The sequence below is a fragment of the Salmo salar genome, chromosome ssa20 (assembly GCF_905237065.1).
Source record: "Salmo salar chromosome ssa20, Ssal_v3.1, whole genome shotgun sequence".
NCBI classification, from domain to species: domain Eukaryota; kingdom Metazoa; phylum Chordata; class Actinopteri; order Salmoniformes; family Salmonidae; genus Salmo; species Salmo salar.
In genome coordinates, this window is record NC_059461.1 from 45,734,283 (window position 1) to 45,758,643 (window position 24,361).

Below are 24,361 nucleotides of genomic sequence, written 5' to 3' on the forward strand. Positions count from 1 at the left end.
TCTAAACATGAATCATTTATGTAGCCTTCCATACGTCTGTATAGGCAAGGCCCTACAACCCGAATACAATCGATGGTAGTAGCAGACGCTGTATAAGTAGTAGACTAAATAATAATAATGCATCTTAGCCCATTATAATAATTGTAATAATACCCTTAGTGCAATAATATGGAATAATAATACAGCAATAATAATATGAAATTAATATTTTTTTTAACAAGTTTATCCATCGAAACTAGGCTACTCCCCACACAAGAGATACATTTGAATGAAAAAGGAATGTAAACAGAGGCTATCATAAAAAGAAACTTCAGTTGATTTATTCTATGAACCGAAAGCATGTTGTTCAGGTGAGTTCACGTTTCACATAAGTGATGAAAAAAGTATAAGAATTTCTATGATATTTTGAGAAATCCGTGCCTCGGGTAGGGCTACGTTCACTTTCACTGCTATAAAAACATCAACATTACATAGCCTACAGAATGCACATGATTTTTACACACGGAAGGACAGTAAAATAGAAAACAGAAATGCTCTCACAATGCACTCATAAGCCACAAAATAACAAAAAATAATGCATGTTTCTTGTGTATTAACATATTTTACATGTGCTCCGTACCGTCTCACCTTCTTAAGAAGTGACATTATATATTGCGCTTTCAGTAGGTCGAATCACTCGCAAATGCATTGTATAAAACTTCATAGACTAACGGAAGTTCACCATTCACAAAATAATGTAACATTTTCGGGCAAATGTCTGAATTCCACACATCCCGACACGTCTAGAAGCCATGAGGTCCAAATACTGTGACATTGAGGTGAGAGCTTCATCAGGTCCTCGGAGTGTCTGTCTGTCTGTCTGCTGTCCACGGAGGGAGAGCACGAGAGTGAAATGGAACCGACTCAAATTACGTCATCTGTGAGGAAAGAAATTCATGCAACACTGCAGAGGAGTTTTCATATGGACAAGAAAAATAACAGAAAAAAAAACCTGTCACATAAGTGTATTATTTTTTGTTGTTGTCTCTATTCGTTCACGAACATCCGCTGTTTCCTTTTACAGAGAACATGTTTTGAAATATAACGAGGCCAGCCTCTATAGTTTCAAAAGGAAATAACATAGCCTAATAATGAAAAACAACGCAGAAGAGTTCTCCTTGTTTCACAAAGAATCGAACGTCCCAGCGGCATCGTTCCTCTTGGAAATCTTGCTCGTTGACACCTCCACCCTAGTTTGACGTTGGTGCGGTTACCACGTTGCATTGTGAACCCGTAGCCTACATCAACTCCCGCCCTTTATTATCGATTTCACAGTCTATCTTTGTTTTATCTCATAAATAGCCTATTTTCTATAGTTATACATGATGTCCTTCATTTTTTTTTAAACACAAAAAAAACAAATATGTCCTTGCTTTCACTTTGTAAGCATTTTTTGTTTTGATGCCTCTGCGTTGTTGATGACTCTCAGTCAATAATGTAGGCATTTTAGACGCCGTAGACGCCTTGTTGCACGCCTAGTCACAGTCCCAGAGCTGCCGCGTGTTTTTTGGCCTTGAGTCTCAGATCTGCAATACTGGAGTTTTTGTTGGTGTTTTTGGCGGCTGCAGCTGCGGCCACAACCGAGGCAGCAGAGGCGGATTCAGCCGCTAGCGTAGCCAAGGGCAAACCAAATGGCGGGCCCGGAAACATCATGTAAGGAGCGTGCGCTGCCAGGTGAGAGTGCAGGTGATGGTGCGCGTGGGCCACTGCGCTGTCCAACTGCAGTTGCGCCTGGACCTGAAAGGAGAAGGGCGGCACGTTGCAATGACTATCCTACGGACGCACGGATGGGGAAGAGAGGGGAGAAACATATTAGCTAACTTGTGGAAGGCTGTCTTGTATTCATTTCATAAAGTATTCACTGGGTCCAATTCCATTTCAATTACACGATCCAATGATATGAATATGAAAATGGCATTTTCAATTCATTTTTCAAGTCCTTTTCAGATGGAATTGAGATGGAATTGAATCCAACCCTTATGTATGTTGATGCATATTGTTGAATGCAAGCCGATATAAAACACACTATATCAATTGAATCAAAAGTCTGTATCACAACTTGAGAACACAATTTAAGAATCTCTAACGACTGGGAGATTTTCTATTAATATGTGGCATAGGCTACAATGGGTATTCACTTCAGGGTTTGATAACAAGCCTAAAGGCCTTATAAGATTATCTGAATACGATTTTTATAACCCCCTATTATTGGAACACTGTTGTCCCATACCACTTGGACAAGGCCTGTGCCAAGACAGCAGCCTGGGGATTGGTTTAGTCAAAGACTGCACGCTTCAAAGTAACTTGCCTGTTGGAATGGCATCCGTAAGGCCCCCACGTTGACATATGGCGCTACACGACAACCTTCAAACTGACTCGCGGCTCCAATGAGAACTCCTGGAAAAAAAGACAGGACATCTGTAAGGGAAATAGTCTCCAGATTATAATTGAGGCAAATATTTATACTCTGGAAACAACAAACAATTCCATTATCCAAAATAATGGAGTGCAAATAGCACATCAGGATAAAGATTCAGGGAGCTACTGCCATTCAAACGCTATCGATTTTAGTTGTTGCATATATAGCCTATAGCAAGACTCTCCAACCCTGTTCCTGGAGAGCTACCGTCCTGTATGTTTCAGCCCAACCCCAGTTGTAACTAACCTGATTCAGTTTATCAACCAGCTAATTATTAGAACCATGCGCGCTAGATTAGTGTTGGAGTGAAAACCTACAGGACGGTAGCTCTCCAGCAACAGGGTTGGAAAGCATTTGTTGTTGTGCATTTGATGCATTTCAATTTGTAGGCACCCTTGATGCTTATGGTTTTCAAATATGTTCTTGTATCCCTTTCCAAATGTATACCATTATTATCACGACGCATAAATAGGATATTGCAGATGGACAAAGAATAAAAACGCACCTTTGTGTAATTGATTCTCCTGCTTTCTGCATTTGGCCCTCCGGTTCTGAAACCAAACCTGCGGGGAGAGAAATTAATTAGTGACCGTGATTGGCAGCTGCTTGTGAGGGTATGTGTAATTCCGCTCAAAATGACAACCGCAGAAAAACAATATCCCAAAGGAGCCCTGAAATATTAATGCGCGCGCTTAACACCAGATTTTAATTATTACATTTACAACAAGGGGGCTGGCTAAACACAACGTTAGAAAGTAGACCACAACGAAAAGGGGGAATGTTATTATCATATTATAGCTGTGTAAACACACTTGTTTGACATTTGCAGGCTATATTTGATCATAATAAGTTACCTTCTCAGCGCCGGTTTCATCTTTCTATAGATTAGCGTCCCAGAAGAACCGAATTGCTTCTCTGATATCGGATAGCATTAATTGATTACGGTTTTGGATATCTGAGCAACGTGATCTGAGAAAAGCTCTCTCTCATTAATGGCTGGTGAAATTAATTGCCTTAATCTGCAGGAAAATCTATGTTACTGAAGCATTTAAATGCTTTACAGTTTCGTTTAATTACTGCCATAACACGCCCTACACAAAGCTCTTTCTGAGGATAGCTATTTTCTTTTATGTCTGTTCCTTAAAAGCATAATGTTCCGAGGAGTAGGCTATCTTGGAACGGAGATAAGGCGTCTCATTACTATGATAATCTACTTTGAATCCCCTACAAAGCTGTGGATAAATTAGCCCACAACACCGTTTACCAATTCTCCTGCACAGAGCGCATTATGTACAGAATAGAAATGATATTGATAAGTCTATCAATATGTCGTAAGCGCCAAAGTCATATTTTGACCACGTAGCCGTGTCCACAATGCAATATAACATACATCTCGTATCTTATTGATTTTATTATCAATCTTTACGTTGACTGAAAACAGAAGCAAATAGCCCACCACGAAGTAAGCAAACACGTTACTACTTTAATACAAAAATAAATTGGCCTTTGTGCTGGAAATTGTCCTTTCATCCCTGCATGCAACTGTGGCTAGAAAAGGGCCCCATAAATCGCATGGTCGTTTACATCATGTACTGAAAATAGAAAGAGCAGCAGATCTTGATTTGGGAAGAAAATAATACATAATTTATGTAAATCCTCGAGCTGTGCTCCTTGCACTCGCCTTGCTTGTGACACAATACGCCTTGGTAAAATTCCAACTCTCGCCGGGAGACGTTGCAAAAAGCTCTTGCTTTAACTTTTTTGGGGGGAGGGATTTACTCGTTTTATGATATTTTAGAAAGAACCGACATATTCAGTGAATAAATACTCGCTGCTTCGTCTCCCTGGGCCGAGGCATAAGGGATGAAAGAGGCTGAAATAAGATATTATGGGGTTTGATAAATCAGATCAGAACCGATGTCGATGTTCATTGTCATTGCTCGGCTCAGTCACTCTTCTCCGGTTACACAGAGACTGAAGTCCCCCCCCCTCTCCGAAACGGCTTATTGGGTTTCAGTAGTACAGATGGTCTTTCCCGGTCGAAAAAATACAAGACAGATGTATCTCGTGCGAGCAACATATAGGTTACTAATAAAGTGAGGGACAAATATTGTGTTTGTTTTCTACAGGATTTTGAATGTCTGATTTAAAATTAAATTAATCGTATAATAATATTTTAACAAAATTGTCATCTGAAACTTGGCACAATGTGGAGTGCACAATAGGCCTATCTATATGACAAGATTCTAGGCCTTAATTGAGATGCACTGTACAGCGTTATTTTTTTTTTTACATGGAATAACTCTCTCTTTCTTTCTTTCTTTCTTTCTTTCTTTCTTTCTTTCTTTCTTTCTTTCTTTCTTTCTTTCTTTCTTTCTTTCTACTCATTCTTTCTTTATTCTCTCTCGCTCACACACACACGCACGCGCGCGCACACACGCACACAGAGAGAGAGAGAGAGAGAGAGAGAGAGAGAGACACACACAGCATATTCAGAAAATTAGATTTAATCCATTTTAACATTTTAGTTTCAGTTTTTTTGATGGCCTAATATATCAATGATAAAATGTCGATCAATTGCTTATAGTGTCACTTTTTAGAATGGTGCTACGCCCCCCCCCCAAAAAAAGCCACAAGAAGCATGTAAATAAACCCCATTCTCTAGAGAGCGGTAGTGGTACATGGTTTCCCTCTGTGCGTAAAAGTAGTCGAGAACATGAGGACAACTGTTCCTCTCTAGACGTAAGACAGGCAGCATACAAAACATCATTGGGTTCTCTTTTGTAAAAGATTCCTAATATGAGCAACACACGATATCTTTACACATAGACAAAAAAAAAACCGAAAGAAGATAGAGAGCCCCTTACTTGTACTCGAGCCTCGGACAGCCCTAGCCGCTGGCTCAGCTCCTCGCGCATGAAGGCATCTGGATAGTGGGTCTCGTCGAATAGCCGCTCTAGCTCGTTCAATTGCTCCAGTGTAAAGTTAGTCCGACTTCTCCTCTGCTTGATTTTAGTCTGTGCCTCGTCCTCCATTTGCTTTGTGTCCTCTTTTCTCTCTTTCATGTGCGTGGTACCTACAGAGAAGGGTAGCAGCAAATGAATGAGGATGAGTAAAAAGGCCTCAGCTATACAAGGCTAGAGGAGGAGGCATCACACAACGACCTTCCTAAAGCGAACATGTGGATCCATCCTCCCAAGCATTACACCCAATATCAGCTTCGGATGTTTTGTAGTCCTACAGAAAGGTCTTCAATTATTAACTCCTTATAAATATGCATTGGGGTGCCCACTGTTGGATGTCCGATCGCTTATCATAGCTCGTGTTTTCCTGTGTAGGATATAGGTCCAGCAGCTCGGTTTATATTTTTTCATGATGTATTGTAATGGCTATGATGTGATTTTTACTAAGGCATAGGGCTACCCGTTGTGCAACTGTGGGATTTATCTAATTGTATCTGCCCAATGTCATTCTCCACGGTGGTATAAAGTGAAACGACTGATTAACATTTGAAGATGTAAACGATTACCGTCCCAGCGAATGCAACATTAGGCTATTTGTTTGATCTAGGCCAATGCAATTAAGTGATCAATATGATGGTCAATATAGCGAAAATACCTAATTACTGATGACATAATCCAATTAAATGATTAGAGAACATGAATGAAAAACACAAACACAGATTTATATGAATCGTTTCTGCTCGGCCTGTTGATTTTTGTGTGTTATTGGATCATTTAAATAGCCATCTTTTTTTCCCCAGCATTTTTGTCTTTATGCCGTTGATGAATATCTCAATACAACACATTGTTTCTTGTTACTGAAATTGCAATGCGCTTCAGAGGGGGTTAGACAGTGACCAGCCATGATAATTATTACATTCCCAAATAAATGCGTTGATCTTTTAAAAGCATGCTATACCATTTCTCTTCAGACAGAAAAGCACTTAACCGGATAGGCCTACCTAATTCAATTGTGGGCCTGATATTACACTCAACATTGCATTACACAGCCACTACACATTATGACAACAACTAGGCTATAAACGTACGCTTACTTTTAGTGTCCCTCACAGTCACATGAAGCTAAACGTGTAATTGGGAAAATAATACAAATACAAAAGAGTGCTAAACCATGCACGTAGCCATATAAACGTATACCAACGCATAGAAGCAACACCTTCATTCGTTTTTTTCCAGCGATATACACAAAAGCATGCAAGGTTATTTTCTTTGACTAGGCCCGTGACATGTTTGTCAAAGTTATTATTGTTTTAGCGCACGGGGTATTCCCAAAGTATGAACGTTAGAGCATAATTCAAAAACATTTGACTTTGTTTAACCTCAAAGCCGTTACATTATAGTACATCGCATAAGGAAACCGTATGAACGCATAGCAGTAGGCTAGTTTACCATCGATCAGTTTCGGGCTTCCCACATCCCTGGTTCTCTCCGGCCCCAGCATGTCCGGTTCCCTGCCTGGCGATCGCGCGTCTACCCGAGCGATATCGTTCATTTCCTCGCGATTCGGTTCGCTGGCGAGACCCTCCCTGGCTCGCGCAGATCCGGTCTCCAGCACCTCCCTGTACGTGATCACCTCCTTCTTTTCCTTCACTTTCTGATCAAAAGACTTAGACACAAACGCGGTAAGTTCTTCCATCACTGCTCCAAAAAATCTCCCCGTCTTGGTCTCTCACTCTCGCTCTCTCGTTCCCTCTCTCTCTCAGTTCCACAACAGTTTAAGACATCAAGAGTGTTTACTTTAGTCGACCTAAATGCAAGGTGATGTTGTTGCCAACTCTGGATCTCGTGCTGCAGCTAAATGTATAAGATCTCGGCCAATTCTTCTTGCTGCGGAGTTCCGACCTGCTGGTGATCCGCTATTGAAGTCACAGTATTTATACTTTGCAACGCCTGCCCCTTGATCTGTGCAAATTACCTCCCCTCAGGATGCCGGGATGAGCCCCCTTCCTTCGCCTGTACTGACAGCATCGAAAAACAGATTAGCAGCCCTTCAGATTTCACATCATTCTTACGAGGTTGCTATTGGCCATTAATCCAAGATTGACAAGAAGGACTAATTAATTTAATTAAGCGTGGATTCGTTGCTATTGTCCTGAATTAGTTTTTTAAACACCAGGGAGATGGGCAGGATTTCTGCAGGGGTGTGGCTAAAACTGAAAATGACAAGCTCGTGCGGGGAGCACATAACGGAGCTTCCTCCAAATCTCTGTGATCTGGGGAAAAAGAGACAGCGACAGTGATACGGAGAGAGAAAGGTAAAGAGAGGACCAACTGGGATGCTCCTTAGTCAGACGCTCAACTTGACTCACATGCAACGATAACGCGTCTGAACAATGTTTTCTGCTCCAATAACAGCAAATAAACACATAGTTGAAGCAATAACAGATAAACTGTGCTGCATGTTGATAGCTTGTATATGTTACTTCTTAATCATTTTTAGTGTGTAATTTGTAATGATTAGAAAAATCATTTGATAAGGAGCTATCATATAAATAATAATCACAATAATAATAATAATAATAATAATAATGATAATAATAAAACAAATTATAAAAGTAATACATATTTCTCCCATGATTTGGAAGATAGGATAATTCATTATTCGTTTTTGATTTAGTTTTTTACAAGCCTGTTTTTTAATTGAGGCTAAGAATGACCAGATAATTATGATCAATAGTTTTTGTTCTTCAAATGTCTTCAGATGACAACTGAAATGATAAAACTGATCTCACATTTTTGTCTTCATTTATTAGATAATGTATTTACATTTTAAATCAGCAATTATATTAATCTGAAGTCATTAGGGAAACTATATTGGTTAATATCAAATCTCGATAGACTTTCTCACGCCATTAGAATGTTAAACAGCAACTAAACGTTTAATTAAAGCGTTTCATGTGATGCGTTGCCATTGGGCGTGTTAATTATGGTTTCTTAAGTTGACTGCCTATTGAAATTATTGCATATTTGCAAAATAAATAAACAATGGTTCATTTACGGTGAAGGTTACTGGATGCCGTGGGGACAAAGCAATTAAGTGAACTGAAAAAGGCTAAATAGAAGCCGGAATGGGATTGGATACAGCTGTATGATAGGCTATCACTTGTAAATTTGATGCAAAATTAAGCGCGTTTATTGATAATCTATATAAAATATTTTTTCCGCACACAGGCTCGAACAATTCCCCTTATTAAAAATTAATGATGTCTCCGTTCTTTAACCTTAGGCATTCATTATGTTTCTGTGTCCTCTGAAAGCAGCACAAATTATAGGCTGCTATTATGCTAGAGAATTTAAGTTAATCTGAAACCTGCTATTTATATCAAAATAAGTACAAAGACCTACACACTTTAGTAGTATAAGTTCTATCAATTGCAAAGATAAACATGTTCGATCCATTTCAACGTGGGATGTCGTGAAGGTTAGGCTACTAATAGAACACAATTTCCAAGAAGTTAATAAAAAGTTAGCATTCCGCATAGGTAAGCTACCATTGAAACATCTCAGAGTTAAAGTTTTAACATAGGAAAACCGAGAGACAAGAAAACTATTGGCTGTCGGACATATATTTAGACTAGGCCTATGGTGTTTTAGGAGTTTATATGCTATATAACCTGTATTCACTCTAATAGACCTAAATGGATAATCAACCCCCAAAAATGATATGCTCCCTTTGTGTGGGTATGTGTGCCTTTTGCGTATGTGTATGTGTGTATGTTTGTGTGTGTGTGTGTGTGTGTGTGTGTGTGTGTGTGTGTGTGTGTGTGTGTGTGTGTGTGTGTGTGTGTGTGTGTGTGTGTGTGTGTGTGTGTGTGTGTGTGTGTTGCGCGCGTGAAGACAAAACCTGTGGACCAAAGAGCAACATTTCTATTCAATTCATTCTAGCACAATACATGTTAGGCTTAAATTATTCCTAAACCTACAAATTATTATTATTAATTCAAACTAGGCCTAATGTGAGCAAATGCATGGGGTGCACAAACGAATGTTCTTCAAGCAACCCCCAATGCTTTCTTTCACTCGTTTATTTAAGAGGTAGTCTATTTGGGAAGAATACTTTATTAAAGTAGGTTATAAGACGAAACTTGGAATAGTCTGACATCCTTGACATGGCTTTCATATTTAACGTACTATTTTAATGCAATGCAACAATCTTAACCATAAAGCAAGACAAAAAACAAATAAATGGTACTTTGCTTTAGCCTACTTTATAATGGACTTCAAGTCCTAATGCGTCAAGTTGCGTGAAGTCTGATTAGCCTAGAAATACCTCAGTGCCGAATCAGAGCGAGAGTGTGGGCGATATTCCTTTGAAATATGCCTAATGATAATTTATATTCTATGTGAGACGCTAAATATGTGATTGGACCGTGATATGTGGTTATCCCACCAAACTATCTTAAAATGAATGCAAAAACTGTAATTCGCTCTGGATAAGAGCGCCTGCTAAATGATTCAAATGTAGACTAAATGTAAAAATGTAATCTTGATTGCAGGTCTAATAGGTCTACAAGTCTACATTTTCCACAAATTACATGAGCAGTAAGATTTGTAATTATAACCAATTAGGAGGGTATTCAGCATTCACAGTTTATTTTACACTCATAATATCTCAAAATAAAAAATGCCCGTTTTATTATAGGCCAACAACTTCAGGCTACTGTTTCCCATAGCCTAGGCTATATACGATATAATGTAACAAAAGTTATGCAACTTCACGAAATGTAGGCTAAACATACACAATTGTAAAATATGACAAGAGTAGCATAAAGATCATAGACAGAGAGATATACGAACGATAGCTCTGTTGTAGATTCTCTTGCCTGCACGTTTCATCCGAACGTTCTTCAATCGATGTGCTCTTGATTTACTAGTGTAGTCTTTTGAGCAGTGCATGGTGGCGTATTTCGAGTGGTTTTCAAAGGAAGGAGGAATATTTGTCGCATGATACCTGGTATGAATTGTTGTCCCCCCCCCTTCCCCCCAATTTAGTCACTGTATAAGTAATGTTTGAAATACGTCAATGCTGGTAATAACGTTGTAGCTATTTACCGTAACACAAAAATGCCTATAGTCAGCTGTGCTTCGCTGCAAACTAAAGCTAACACGTTAGCTAGCATGCCAGCAGTCTTGAAATGTCAAATTCTGTCTGCATGTTATAACCTGAAAATTAAAACTTCACAGTATATTTTTAACACATGTATAAACGGTAGTTAGTTGAACAATTATTTGAGAATGCGTAGCTAGCCATTATGCGTGATAGCGTAAACTGTCTCTAGTTAGCGCTATGATAATGTAAGTTCATTGTTTACATTGTGTCCGCGCTCTCTTAAGACAGGTGGAGCCGAGTTGAAGTTCACTAACTAGCTCTCTGACATACTGACTGCACAAGTATATTCAGAACAGAAAAGTTATTTTGCCAGCTATTTGTCAGTCTTGGAGGAAGGAAGGAATGGGGACATTAAACAATGTAGCATCTAGCTACAGTACAGCTACTCATTGCAGGATTTACGCTAACTGTCTCAACTCCACGATTTACGATGGAGTTGAGCAGCGACTAGTGTTGGCGGACTGGAACTTTTAAAACGACTGATTTGAGCACCCAAGTAATAGCCTGCAATTACACAGAACAATGTCGTGTAATTGCAGGCTATTCTTTGGGTGCTGAAGTCAGTAGTTTATATAAAAAACAATTGTATGTGTCATCGCAGCTCCAGTCAGCCCACAGTAGTCGCCGCTCAACTCCATCGTAAATCGTTGAGTTTAATCGGCTAGATGTAGGCCTACTGTTTCGTCTGAGAAATCAATGAATAACTGTATGAATTAAATTAAATAAGACATGTCCTTTTCCCTGCTGTTATGCTTTGTCCCTTCCACCCTACAGACCCAGTGAAGTGAGGGATAATGGGACACCGCCCCTCTGACAGCTAAGAGGACAGCCGTAGCAAGAGGAAGAAGGAAAATCACAGAAGGCGCTCCTCTTCCTCCAGCTCCTCCGGCAGCCGTGTGACCAGCCGCAGAAAGCGGTCCAGCAGCCGCTCCAGAGACAGAGACAGGAGGTAGGTCTATATAGAAATACTGCAATATACAGAGAGAGACCTGTAGATGAGTTAACTACTACACTGGCAAAGATAGGAGGAGGCAGGCCTACAACGCAACGTCAGACAGAAAGGACAGACCTGCATGGTAGGTGTACTGTGTACAATACTAGAGGAACAGATATACTGTCTCCGTCTAACAGAGGTGCATGAATATAGGAGCAAACTGAATGTGTAATGGATCATCAGCCGTAACGGGGGCTGGTCTAGTGGTAGTGCCACCATCTCCACACCACATATGCCTGTGGAGGCGGCGGTTGGATCCCCCGTCCTGCCACTCACTTTGTCTCCTGTATCCCTCTCCTCTATCTCTCCATCTACATATCTAGCTAGCTATCCTGAATATGTTTACTAAACGTGCCTTAAAATATATATATAAAAAAATAATTATTGAAAGACGGTGTCAATTGAATAGGATAATACTCCTTTATAGAGCTACTACTTAGGGTGTCTAATCAAAAACACATCTTTTGACCAATGGGTAACTCCTCAGTGCGTTAAAGAATATCGAGGGAAGATTGATATTGATTTTGACATGTAGTGTTTTCACATTTTAGTATACGCTTTTCATATTCATTCGAAATTAATGCAAGCGTATCTCTGTGAAATGTCGACCGACAGGGTCTAAAATTAACACCAGCCACCTGCCAAATGCGGGTAGATTTTGGTATTGGCCGGTAAGATGTTTATTTCACTAGCCACGTTGGCGGGTGGTCAGGGCTCCACAGTTCAAGCATTTCACTTAAAGTTGTGAATAAAAATAGTCAAGTATGATCACATGTATAGTAAAATGAATGCAGCAGTAGCTGTTTTCAAAGTGTTTCTGCCATTTCGTTTCATTGCTTGTAAATTAATCAGTCAAGAACTACGAATCCTATATAGCCTATTCCACCTCGTGCTGCAACACTGCCTGGCAGAAGCGCTGCGCACAGGCATAACATTTGGTCTAATTTACTTGAAACGAATGTCTACTGAAGTGAGACTTTGTCCTTGTGTTTCTAGAATATTTACATTGGTTTGTTCACTAGCTAGGTTGTTGTTCTGTTTGAGTTTCATCTGCTAGGGAAGAGAAGACAACACTTCTACTAGTCAGACTCAAACTCACAGGCACAAACATGACACGAGTCGCGCTACCATGGTAACCTCCCGTCCTTAAGGGGGCAGGTGACATTTTTGGTTATTTTGGTTAAAGGCCACCAAAAATGTCTTACTAGCCTATGCTAGGCCCATCTCCTGGCTAGCTGAAGAGGTCCATCAGCCACTCCTTGGGCTACAATACCTATTTTTCCATTTGGCCTGGACCCCTTTTATTGCCGATACGGAGCCGGTGAAGAGTTCCGTCAGCCAATTTTTTGGGCTAATATACCTATTTTGCCAATTGGCCTGGACCCTTTTACTACACGGACCCCTGCTGATCCACCACGACTGGTCTGCCGACGTAACCGCACGACGGGGCTACAACAGACTTCTTCCGTTGCGACGTCCCTCTAAGGCCCTTCTGCTAGCCTGCTATCCCCGGCTCGCTAGCTGTGTGAATCGCCGTGTATCCAGGTCGCCCAGCTACTCACTGGACCCAAAGATCACTCGGCTACCCATGCCTCTCCCTAATGTCATTATGCCTTGTCCATTGCTGTTTTGGTTAGTGATTATTGTCTTATTTCACTGTAGAGCCTCCAGCCCTTCTCGATATGCCTCAGCTAACCCTCTTGTCCCACCTTCCACACATGCGGTGACTTCACCTGGTTTAATTGATGTCTCTGGAGACAATACCTCTCTCATCGTCACTCAATGAATAGGTTTACCTCCACTGTACTCATATCCTACCATACCTTTGTCTGTACATTATGCATTGAATCTATTCTACCGCGCCCAGAAACCTGCTCCCTGTTCTGAACGCACTAGACGACCAGTTCTTATAACCTTTAGCCGTACCCTTATCCTACTCCTCCTCTGCACCTCTGGTGATGTAGAGGTTAATCCAGGCAATGCAGTGCCTAGCTCCACTCCCATTCCCCAGGCGCTCTCATTTGCTGACTTCTGTAACCGTTAAAGCCTTGGTTTCATACATGTTAACATTAGAAGCCTCCTCCCTAAGTTTGTTTTATTCACTGCTTTAGCACACTCTGCCAACCCGGGTGTCCTAGTCGTGTCTGAATCCTGGCTTAGGAAGGCCACCAAAAACCATGAAATTTCCATCCCTAACTATAAAATTTTCCAACAAGATAGAACTGCTAAAGGGGGCAGAGATGCAATCTACTGTAGATATAGCAGGCAGAGTTCTGTCTTACTATCCAGGTCTGTTCACAAACAATTTGAGCTTCTACTTTTAAAAATCCACCTTTCCAGAAATAAGTCTCTCACCGTTGCCGCTTGCTATAGACCACCACCTGCCCCCAGCTGTGCCCTGGACACCATATATGAATTGATTGCCCCCCATCTATCTTCAGAGCTCATGCTGTTAGGTGACCTGAACTGGGACATGCTTAACACCCCGGCCATCCTACAATCTAAGCTTGATGCCCTCAATCTCACACAAATTATCAATGAACCTACCAGGTACAACCCCAAATCCGTAAACACAGGCACCCTCATAGATATCATTCTAACCAACCTGCCCTCCAAATACACCTCTCCTGTCTTCAACCAGGATCTCAGCAATCACTACCTCATTGCTTGCGTCCGTAATGGGTCTGCGGTTAAACGGCCACCCCTCATCACTGTCAAACACTCCCTAAAACACTTCAGCGAGCAGGCCTTTCTAATCGACCTGGCCCGGGTATCCTGGAAGGATATTGACCTCATTCCGTCAGTAGAAGATGCCTGGTTATTCTTTAAAAGAACTTTCCTCACGATCTTAAATAAGCATGCCCCATTCAAAAAATGTTGAACCAGGAACAGATATAATGCTTGGTTCACTCCAGACCTGACTGCCCTTGACCAGCACAAAAACATCCTGTGGCATACTGCATTAGAATCGAATTGCACCCCCCACAGCAACTTGCCCAAGCCTCCCTACATATCAGCCGGACCAGTCAATCTGGACCCTCTCTTTCTAAAATTGTCAGCCGAAATTGTTGCAACCCCTATTACTAGCCTGTTCAACCTCTCTTTTGTATCGTCTGAGATCCCCAAAGATTGGAAAGCTGCCGCGGTCATCCCCCTCTTCAAAGGGGGAGACACTCTAGACCCAAACTGCTACAGACCAATATCTATCCTACCCTGCCTTTCTAAGGTCTTCGAAAGCCAAGTTAACAAACAGATCACCGACCATTTCGAATCCCACCGTACCTTCTCCGCTATGCAATCTGGTTTCCGAGCTAGTCATGGGTGCACCTCAGCCACACTCTCCTAAACGATATCATAACCTCCATCGGTAAGAGACTATACTGTGCAGCTGTTTTCATAGACCTGGCCAAGGCTTTCGACTCTGTCAATCACCACATTCCTCGACCAAGATCTCTTTTGGTCGAGGCATGGTTCACATCAGCAAATGCTTCTTGTGAATAGCAAACTCAAATTTTGTGAGTGTTTTTTATAGAGCAACGCAGCTCTAACCAACATCTCCAATCTCGTCTCATTGATTGGACTCTGGGTTAGCTGACCCCTGACTCCAATAAGCTATTGGAGAAGACATTAGCCTAGGGGTTCACATGCTTTTCCCAACCTACACTGTGAATGTTTAAATGATGTATTCAATATAGACAATAAAAATACAATAATTTGTGTGTTATTAGTTTAAGCACACTATGTTTGTTTATTGTTGTGACTTAGATGATGATCAGATCAAATTTGATGACCAATTTATGCATAAATCAAGGTACATCCAAAGGGTTCACATACTTTTTCTTGCCACTGTATGTCAACAGAGCTTGGTGCTTATTATGGGATGTATTAGGTTATGAAATCCGACTGTTTGGATATAATGTTGATATGTTAGAGAAATACCCCACTGAATGATTCAGAACATAATCATATTTGTCTTGATAAAATATATTTTATAACATAAGGAATTAAAATTTCAGTGGGAGATTCTCAATTGGGCAAAAGTCTGTCCTCACCGTGACTCCTCCGTCCTACTCTCCTCCGTGACCTAGAAACCGATAAGTGGTTGAGTGGTCAAGGAGAGTGTAAATTCGCTAGTAGGCGAGCGGGGGAGTATGCTCACCTTCTCGATGACCTACTTCAGCAGAGGATGCACAAGAGGATCCTCCTGGCGGCTAGCGCGGAAGTGTTTTAAAATCCGCCCAGCCCTTTGAATCAGCTGTTGTTTTCTCAAAGGATAAAAGCATGCACACATTTAAAAAACAATATGCTACTTATCCTTTTATCTATAGAAAGTCTTCCACAACTAGCTACATTTGTTTTGATCACTTTACACATTCATTTTGGGATTCCACCCCTGTAAACATAATTCCCTTTTGCGAGGGGGGGGTATTCTCATTTCATACAAGCATATTTGTTTCTTCCACCTCGACTCCGCTCCTTGATTATCTTGGACCTTTTTCAAAAGCAGACGAGGACTGAGAAGAGGACGCAAGGAGTCAAGCAATACCAATTGAGATTCTCCCAAAGATTGGCTGGAACAGAGGTTAGATGAGCAGCTGATACTAATGATATGGCCCTCACATCATAGGACCAGAGGGAGGAACTTTACTAAATGATTTGATATTATGCTTATTCCAATGGGGTGGTTGTTTATATGATTATGGACCTCGCATGACCATAGCTGTTGAGTTTGCTTTCTAGTTATGGAGTAAGCTTGAATTTAAATGTGACTGCAAATATTGCATTATGCACTAACTGGCCCAACACCCCGCTGTCTGTGCGAGTGGCTTGAAGGAGAGAGTCTTATTCATAGTGCGTTATTGAACATGCCCCCATCCTGCAATGCAACCATCTCTGTCCAAGCAAGACACAAATGAGTCAAAACATCTGACCTTTACGATACACTTTAAGTTGTCCTTGGAGTTCGTTAGCTTGGTTTCCTCAGCGTTGAAGACAAACCTGTTGGACATAGGCTATTACAATGAATAAATGTAGTTACCGGTAGTTGATGTTACTGATGATACTGTCGTCATTTAGACCCACAGGCTTTAACATTTGTTTCTCCAGATTGTGTGCGTGTGTTTGTGAGAGAGAGAGAGAAAGTGTCTGTGAGTAAATGACCGCGGATGCTGTCTTTTTAACAGAAGATACTGGACATAAACCCCCACCCAGCCTCCTACACATGCACGCGCGCTCGACACTCCCCTCTGCAGTCGTTTAGACAAGGCCGGTTGATGGTAATTATTTATGAGCTTTGGTCAGGGTCCATTACGCTGATGGGAAATCATTGGTGGTCTTGAGAGAATGGCTCACTGATCTGGGGCCGGCTGGGTGGAGTGGGGAGGGGCTGGTTGTAGCCGTTTAAACCATTAGCCTTCACTCTTCCCACTCATTCATTAGCTGCCTAGGAAGTGCTTCTGTCAAATGAAGGAGTTGGATATGGCCAAGGAATGGTTGAAAATAGATACCGGGTCAATGGATTAAGTTAGGCCTTCATGTATGAGGCTACGTCTGCGTCTCCCTATGGGCCCTGGTCAAAAGTAGTGCGCTGTATAGGCAACAGGGTGCTATTTGGGACACACCCTACGTGTGTAAAGATCATTGCTACCCGAAGTCTCCAGTGAAGAACAGCAAGTGTTCACTAGCTGTTCACCAGGCATTAAATAGCTCCTCTCACACTTCCCATTGAGTTGACACCGAACACACAGTCAGTGTTAGTGCACGTGTCAAACCTGCTCCCACTATTCACTTGGATGGCTTCCGTCATGCCGGAGCACCCAGGCAGCCTCCCTCTCATGTGCCGTAGCGCCGTCTTTCTCTTTGTGCGAACCAGCCGTGTTTTGTTACATTATCTTCACACGCCTGTGTGTGTGTGTGTGTGTGTGTGTGTGTGTGTGTGTGTGTGTGTGTATATACTGCAAGTTCAAATAACATGTCTTGTCCTGGACGTTTCTTCTGCTGAACGCGAGTGTGAAGTGCTTGAGTCAGGGCCACGACGGAAGCCTTCTTCCTGAACCAACCCGTCGAGTAGTAATACAGTGCTCTTTCTTGCTTTCTCGCTCAGTAAGTACTAACAAGTTTGTTTTGATAGTTCAGAGTCTATTATTTGTTCAGTGTTTTTTCTCCTCCCCTCTTATCTTGCTGGGCTCCCAATGGAGAGGGCCCGGTCTTTCAGTAGTAAGCATGTGTGAGTATTTGGTGAGGGAGAGAAACAAATAGAAAGAGAATAGTTAATAATGAATATTACTCAAACTGTTTCAGAGTCAGACAAGCCCCCCTCAAATGTACATACTGTCCCACCAATGATCGCTGCTTCACACTATCAATCAGAGCGCCATTTCAGCAACGCCAGTGTTTACAAAACAGAATAGCGTTTGTTCCACACCACTGTCGGAAGCTCCAGCTGAGGAGCTCCGTGGCTGCAGCCCCTGCTGATGCAGCCCCTGCTTACTGCAGCCCCTGCTTACTGCAGCCCCTGCTTACTGCAGCCCCTGCTTACTGCAGCCCCGCTAAGGCTGCAGCAGCGTCTCTGTCAGCACCACTTTGGTCCAAAACCACCAAGATACGCGGTTAAAACAGCAAGGCTTGATGATTCGATGAACAGCCACTGGCACTTCTTGAGGGCTAGGTATGGAAAGTAATAAGGGAATTATTTGATGACTGAAATTAACAACACACCAAATTAGGATTGTGAGGGATATATAAGTTATTTATGTATGAGATGGGACTGGGAGACCTGTCTTCTCTGTTTCTCAGTCTAACGTGTTGTGTGAAAGACGGGTAAGAACACAGAGAATGAGAGAGGATCTACTGCTTGGGGAGGAAGCACAGGGGAGAGGGTGTGAAGGGTTGAGCCAGGGGGTTGATATGTGGTGTGTGTGTGTGTGTCTGTGTGTGTCAGACGCAGGCTGCGGTCCAACAGCAGCTCGTCCTGCAGTAGGAGGGAGCGGAGATGGAGACCGATGCAGGACCAACCACTCCCATAGGACACGCAGCCGCACCCGCAGGTATGATGGGGACTGAGGTAGTGGGGATGGGGGGACTTGCTGGAGGCTGGGTAAGGGGAGAGAAGGGCTCAAGAGTGGAGAAGGGCTTACAGTGGAATTACTATAGTTTTGTGGGTATGAGGGTGGCCAGTAGCAGGTGCTGGCTATCAATTGGTGCCTGACTACCACACACACGCATGCACACATGCCACACTCTACTCTCTCCACCGTACGCATACCCTGTGTTTGTCCTTGATTTTTGGCTCAATTTCACAATGATCATGATTGGTTCCAGCAACCACACTCTGTGAATGTTGCCATTTTGCTTGCCGTTTACAGCAAAACATACTCAAACAAAAATAAAAAAACATTTGTAGGGACTTGGTGTGGATTTGCATGCATGCATGCACGTGTGTGTGTGTGTGTGTGTGTGTGTGTGTGTGTGTGTGTGTGTGTGTGTGTGCGTGTGCGTGCGTGTGCGTGTGCGCGCGTGCGTGCGTGCGTGCGTGTGCCAGCCAAGCAGGCAGCATCAGCTCAGTGTGGTTTGTTTGCTGTGGTGGCGAAGGCCATTATCACGTGGCAGACTGTCATTAACCTCTTTGGGCTAGGGGGCGAAGGGATTTGATCCCTAAGAAGTTAAAGAGACTGTGACTCTCTCACTACTGTGACAGCTAATGACACACACAAACACACACTCTCTTTCTCGCTCTCGGTCTCTGTTTCTGTCTCTGTGTCACTGTCATTGGTTGGCTGGGAGACACAATGGGGGAGGCTCTATGCATGGTTCTCCATGTCATTAACAACTCTGTTGTTTTAAATCTGTTTTTATCATTTTTAATTGTGCACAAGGCCCCTTGTTTACTTGTTGTATGGCTACAGGGAAGAATTGACAAACCATTTTAGTCACAAAGGAGCGGTTTCATATCTTCATTAGGTTAGATGAGATGGCGGTGATTAAGGAAACTGGTGACAGAGACTTTGGACTGTCGGAGCTAGCAGGGGAGCCTAATTGGGTGGAGCTGCCCTTCTTACATGGAGAATGACATTGTTTATACATATGTACACATACACACACATGCACACACTGCCAAACCACAGCTGTTCTTTTGCGACGCTCCGCCAACGACAGCGTTGATTAAAACAACACCTCCCCCCCAAACCAAACAGGCATTAACGCCAGTGTCACATGAAAGTAGTAGGGAGATTTGGAATTACAGTCGATGATATCTCTGTGTTAACAAATGAAGCAATGCGATTAAAGAGGGAAGCCTCCTGTAATCGGCTTAAGCAGAGCAGTGAGGGGGGTGGGTGGGGGGTGGAGGGGGCACCACAACCTGAATGTTAAGTGGTGAATACGTTTCATAATGTCTGACTTGACAGTGGCCAATCTGCTGCGATGCCAGTCCATCGGGGCAAATGCACCGCAGCAAGCTACAGACCGCTTCACCTGTGGTAATTGCATAATACACTAGTTGCTATTAGCGCAAACTGCAACAATTCATACCTGTTGGGTTCACTGAAGCAAGGGGAAACTCATGAAAGTTATAAGATAATGTCAGGGTTTGCAGTTTTATATGGATTCGATTGCAGATTGCACACCACTGATTGTGGGAATTATCGCAAATAGGCCTATAAACGTTCCCGATTATTATCGATAGTCTACGTCATCTATCTACTGTATCTGTCATATCTGTGTGTATGTATCTCATGCAGGTTGAACCCAACCTCTGAACGCAGTCAGTGGTGTGGCAGGCTAGACTATATGCATACATACTGGGGGTGCTGCTGCCTGGGGTGGGGGAGGGTGATGGGGGGGGTTCGGGGTCACGTGTCACAGTCCCACCAAGCCCCCGTTTGTGTGAGCTAAGTGGAACAGGTTGCCATGGTCTGGGCTGCTATCTGTCACTGTCGTGTTAAAAGGGTTTGGGTCGAGGCTGCCTGATAAATCAGAGGTGGATTGAGTGGACAGGGCCCCTGTGATTGATACGCTGACAGGATATGAGGCGCTCGCTCGCAGCAGCAGCCCGGGACGCCCGCGTGGCATGAGATATAGAATATGAGAGAGGGGGGAGAAAAAGGATGGGAGGAATGAGGGATCTTATTCAGAGGAATGAGAATAATAACAGCTGCATGGAAATATTACAGGGGAGAAGATTAGGACAGTTGGTTGGGTTGGGTAGGGGGTTATTACCTTCTTTAGAATCCTTTATGTAATAATACAGAATCTAAACAGGAAATAAGAATAATGCTCTATGAAGCCCTTACGTGTTTACTATTCCAAAGCGACTCCATCTTTCCTTTTGCAATCAGAAAATGATTTGAAGAGAGGAGATTCCCCCATCACCCCAGAGGCGGCCAATCAACCCGCCCGAAATGTGTAGCAGATTACCCATTAGTCATTAATGTTTATTCCCTTTGATCAGAGGAGTCAGATCCCCCAGCCAACATTATATGGAGAGGTGTCATGGCTCAGTTCACTGGGGATGGCTAGGCACCGAGCACACGTCTATCTGAACTCAACTAAACCCGCTCCAACAAAGACAACACGGTTAAGAATTACGGAGGGATCATAGGAACATTTTAGGGGAAGTTTGTGAAGTTAGGGGGGGGGGTGAAGGATGGGGGGTAGGAGAGTCACAGGTTAAAGCCATGGCCGTCTGACAGTCAGTCAGTGTTAAATCAGTGGCGGGTTCACGGGAGAGAGATGGAGGCCGTCATAGCGTTACTAATCCACCACTTGACCTCAAGCACCAGACGTCACCCACGAAAGAACCCACGCATGCACACACACACACATGCACGCACGCACGCACACAAAGATGCTTACATCTCTCTCATTAATATTTCAGAGGCATGTTCCGTTTGGGGGGCATAGTGCTTGTGTAAGGGTTTAGCCCAGATAACTGCCAAGCAGTTAGATCAGTGTGATTGTCATCTGCATCAAGCGGAGGGCCCCTAATTATCATGCCCTCCTCCCTTAAGGATAGTGAACTCATCCAGGGAACACTATCGCTCCAATCAGGCGCACTGGAGCGAGTAGGACCAACTAGGACTGCACTAGTGTGCAGGTCGGGGTAGTGTGTGTGTGTGTGCCTAGCTCTGAGGTTTCAGAATGGGAAACCCTCTCGTTGGCGTAGTAGTCGTTTGCTTCGGCACGCCGTTGGAAGATCACACAAGGCGTGAGTGATGGCCCAATATTTATTTCGCACAGCAATTTTCTGGTGTAATGAAATGAGGTGCTGGGCGGCCGCAGTACATCTGCTTGATGGCTTTCCCTGACTGCGCCGAGCTAGGGGCCCGTGCAAGGTCACCAAGTGTAGAGAGGAGGAGGAAGAGGAGGAAGGTTGGTGCAGGGGGGATGAGAATCAGGCCTTTCCGAGAGAGAAAACCCCCCTCTGATCCTCAACGTTTCCACGGTATCTGGTTCACCCATCAGCCCTCAGGTGGCGTTGGCGTGGGGGGGTTGGGTGTGGGAAGTGTGTCAGGTGGGTCTGGGCCCAGCGGAGTGCTATGGGGATCCGAGTGTGTGTGTGTCGCGGACATGACAACCCAAATCCGGTTTTCCAAAACGCAAAGAGCTTGACAATAGGATGTAGAAGAAGAAAGATGGTGAATTGTTCTAGCGTTGAAGAAAGTAAAACAAGATGAGTACCTGTAAGAGCAGAACATAACAACAAGCAAGTGTTATTTTGTTATAGCCCAGTTTTTCTACTGTCAGCGGTGAGTGTGTAGCCTAGCCTGTTTATTGTGTGTGTTTGAATGCTGCTTACAGGACAACCTGCTCCTCTATATATGTATTGTATACCTCCGGGCTTTCTCCTCATTCACCTCCTACAGGTGGTGTGGGAGATTTGCTTCTCTTCCAGTTCTCTCATTATACCCGACTTATACAAAATGTTGGTTTAAACTGAAAGATGACCTGGTATGGTTGCGGTCCGTGCTCTTTACTTCATAAAAATCAACATGCTTCCAGTTTGGAATATCTGATGTGCTTTTTCAGAGGTTTTTCCCTCTGCATCCAGGCTTTTTATTTTATTTATCCCCTTTAAAGGCCAGTCAAGCGCTGCTCGCTGCTTTGTTGTCAGAAACCTTTATTTACCAAAGAGAGGAGTAAGTGACTGACACGGACGGAGCCTTTCATCCCTGGCTCGCCGCGAGGCACTATTCCCCTCTCCTGCCAACCCCCCCCCCCGTCCACCCACCCTCCTCCAGGCACGCATTCAGTACCAGCCCCCAGCCACACTCCCCTGGGTGGGAACCTAGCCGAGTCTGTCCTGCCGCTAATCAAACACACACACACACACACACGCACGCACGCACGCACGCACACACACACACACACGCACACACGCACACATGCACACACACACGCGCGCGCGCGCATGTACACACACACACACACACACACGCGCATGTACACACACGAGCACTTGTATACAGACAGAGAGACAGACAGACACTCACACACAAGGCTTTGTGTTAGCCCCAATGCAATAATCCGATATGCCAACGTTTTGGAGAAGACAGATTTAATGGTTCATTCGTTTTTAGGTTTTCCTAATAAAAATAGATATTTAAAAAAAAAAATATATATATATATTTCAGTTCAGATAACAGAAAACATTCCGTGGGTTTTGTTTACACCGACTCTATTGTGTGTTGTTCAAGTAAAAAACAACCTTGCCACAGGAAACTCAGACGGTGTTTGAGCATTTTATAGGAACCACCGGAGATTAACGAGCTCGACCAGATGTTCTTCTGAATTCATCCCGTGTCAGAAACGATGACCGATTGGTCTGTCAAAACAGCAATGGCACCTGAATGCGAATTGTGAAGAAAACCATGACGCCAATGTCTTTTAATCACCCATCATTACCCGTCAGATTGCTTGAGCTCTGTAAATATTAGGGGCCGTTGTTCTGCCTTGACCTCGCTCGCACCGCTCTCGTCTAATGTATTTATTGTCCAGAGGCTTTCGCTTTGACTGAGCCTTTCAGCTCTCTCAGTTCTTCATGGCTGGCCCTCTGGCCTTCAAAGCAAGAGCTCAGGATTCTGCCTTCACTGTGTGGTACTAGCAGCTATCTACCTCTTTTAAGGATTCCACAAAATGTCTTTAACCCGTCAGTCCACATTTGGACCGGTTTGGAGAAAGATGGCAGCGGCTCCTAATACACAATATTGTATGTTCATTTCATCACGTCGAAAAAGCTCGCCGTTTGTCCAGGGTGTGATAGAGAGGAGAGCGAGAGAGACAGAAAGTGTGAGAGAGAGAGAGAGAGAGAGAGAGACAGAAAGTGAGAGAGAGAGAGAGAGAGACAGAAATTGAGAGAGAGAGAGAGAGAGAGACAGAAAGTGAGAGAGAGAGAGAGAGAGAGAGACAGAAAGTGTGAGAGAGCGAGAGAGAGAGAGACAGAAAGTGTGAGAGAGCGAGAGAGAGAGAGAGACAGAAAGTGTGAGAGAGAGAGAGAGAGAGACAGAAAGTGTGAGAGAGAGAGAGAGAGAGAGACAGAAAGTGTGAGAGAGAGAGAGAGAGAGACAGAAAGTGTGAGAGAGAGAGAGAGAGACAGAAAGTAGAGAGAGAGAGAGAGAGAGAGAGAGAGAGAGACAGAAAGTGTGAGAGAGAGAGAGAGAGACAGAAAGTGTGAGAGAGAGAGAGAGAGAGAGAGAGAGAGAGAGACAGAAAGTGTGAGAGAGAGAGAGACAGAAAGTGTGAGAGAGAGAGAGAGAGAGAGAGACAGAAAGTGTGAGAGA

The 24,361-nt window shown here is 43.3% G+C and overlaps 2 protein-coding genes across 2 annotated transcripts in view; one reads left to right on the top strand and one right to left on the bottom strand.

The window, feature by feature from the left end:
• Positions 1-298: 298 nt before the first annotated feature.
• LOC123729159 (short stature homeobox protein 2) lies at positions 299-7,526 on the bottom strand. The gene is made up of 5 exons (XM_045703351.1): positions 6,871-7,526; positions 5,326-5,534; positions 2,964-3,021; positions 2,348-2,436; positions 299-1,812 (listed from the first exon to the last, which is right to left on the bottom strand). Exons 1-5 carry the CDS (start codon positions 7,115-7,117, stop codon positions 1,519-1,521), a joined length of 897 nt encoding a protein of 298 aa, XP_045559307.1. The 5' UTR covers positions 7,118-7,526; the 3' UTR covers positions 299-1,518.
• A 10,281-nt stretch (positions 7,527-17,807) lies between these two features.
• The window catches only part of LOC123729170 (serine/Arginine-related protein 53-like), a 179,686-nt gene continuing 173,132 nt past the window's right edge, over positions 17,808-24,361 (top strand). The window contains exons 1-3 of the mRNA XM_045703374.1: positions 17,808-17,822; positions 18,022-18,193; positions 18,526-18,631. Coding sequence (XP_045559330.1) covers positions 17,808-17,822; positions 18,022-18,193; positions 18,526-18,631 — 293 coding nt within the window. The remainder of the gene's footprint in view (positions 17,823-18,021; positions 18,194-18,525; positions 18,632-24,361) is intronic.

Bases quoted from the DNA above. Each gene is read 5' to 3' on its own strand.
- LOC123729159 (XM_045703351.1), bottom strand. From the start codon at position 7,117: ATGGAAGAACTTACCGCGTTTGTGTCTAAGTCTTTTGATCAGAAAGTG. The intron at 3,022-5,325 runs GTAAGGGGCTCT...CTCTCCCCGCAG, and splicing joins TGTCCGAGGCTCGAGTACAA to GTTTGGTTTCAGAACCGGAG. The intron at 2,437-2,963 runs GTGCGTTTTTAT...CTTTTTTTCCAG, and splicing joins GGAGAATCAATTACACAAAG to GAGTTCTCATTGGAGCCGCG.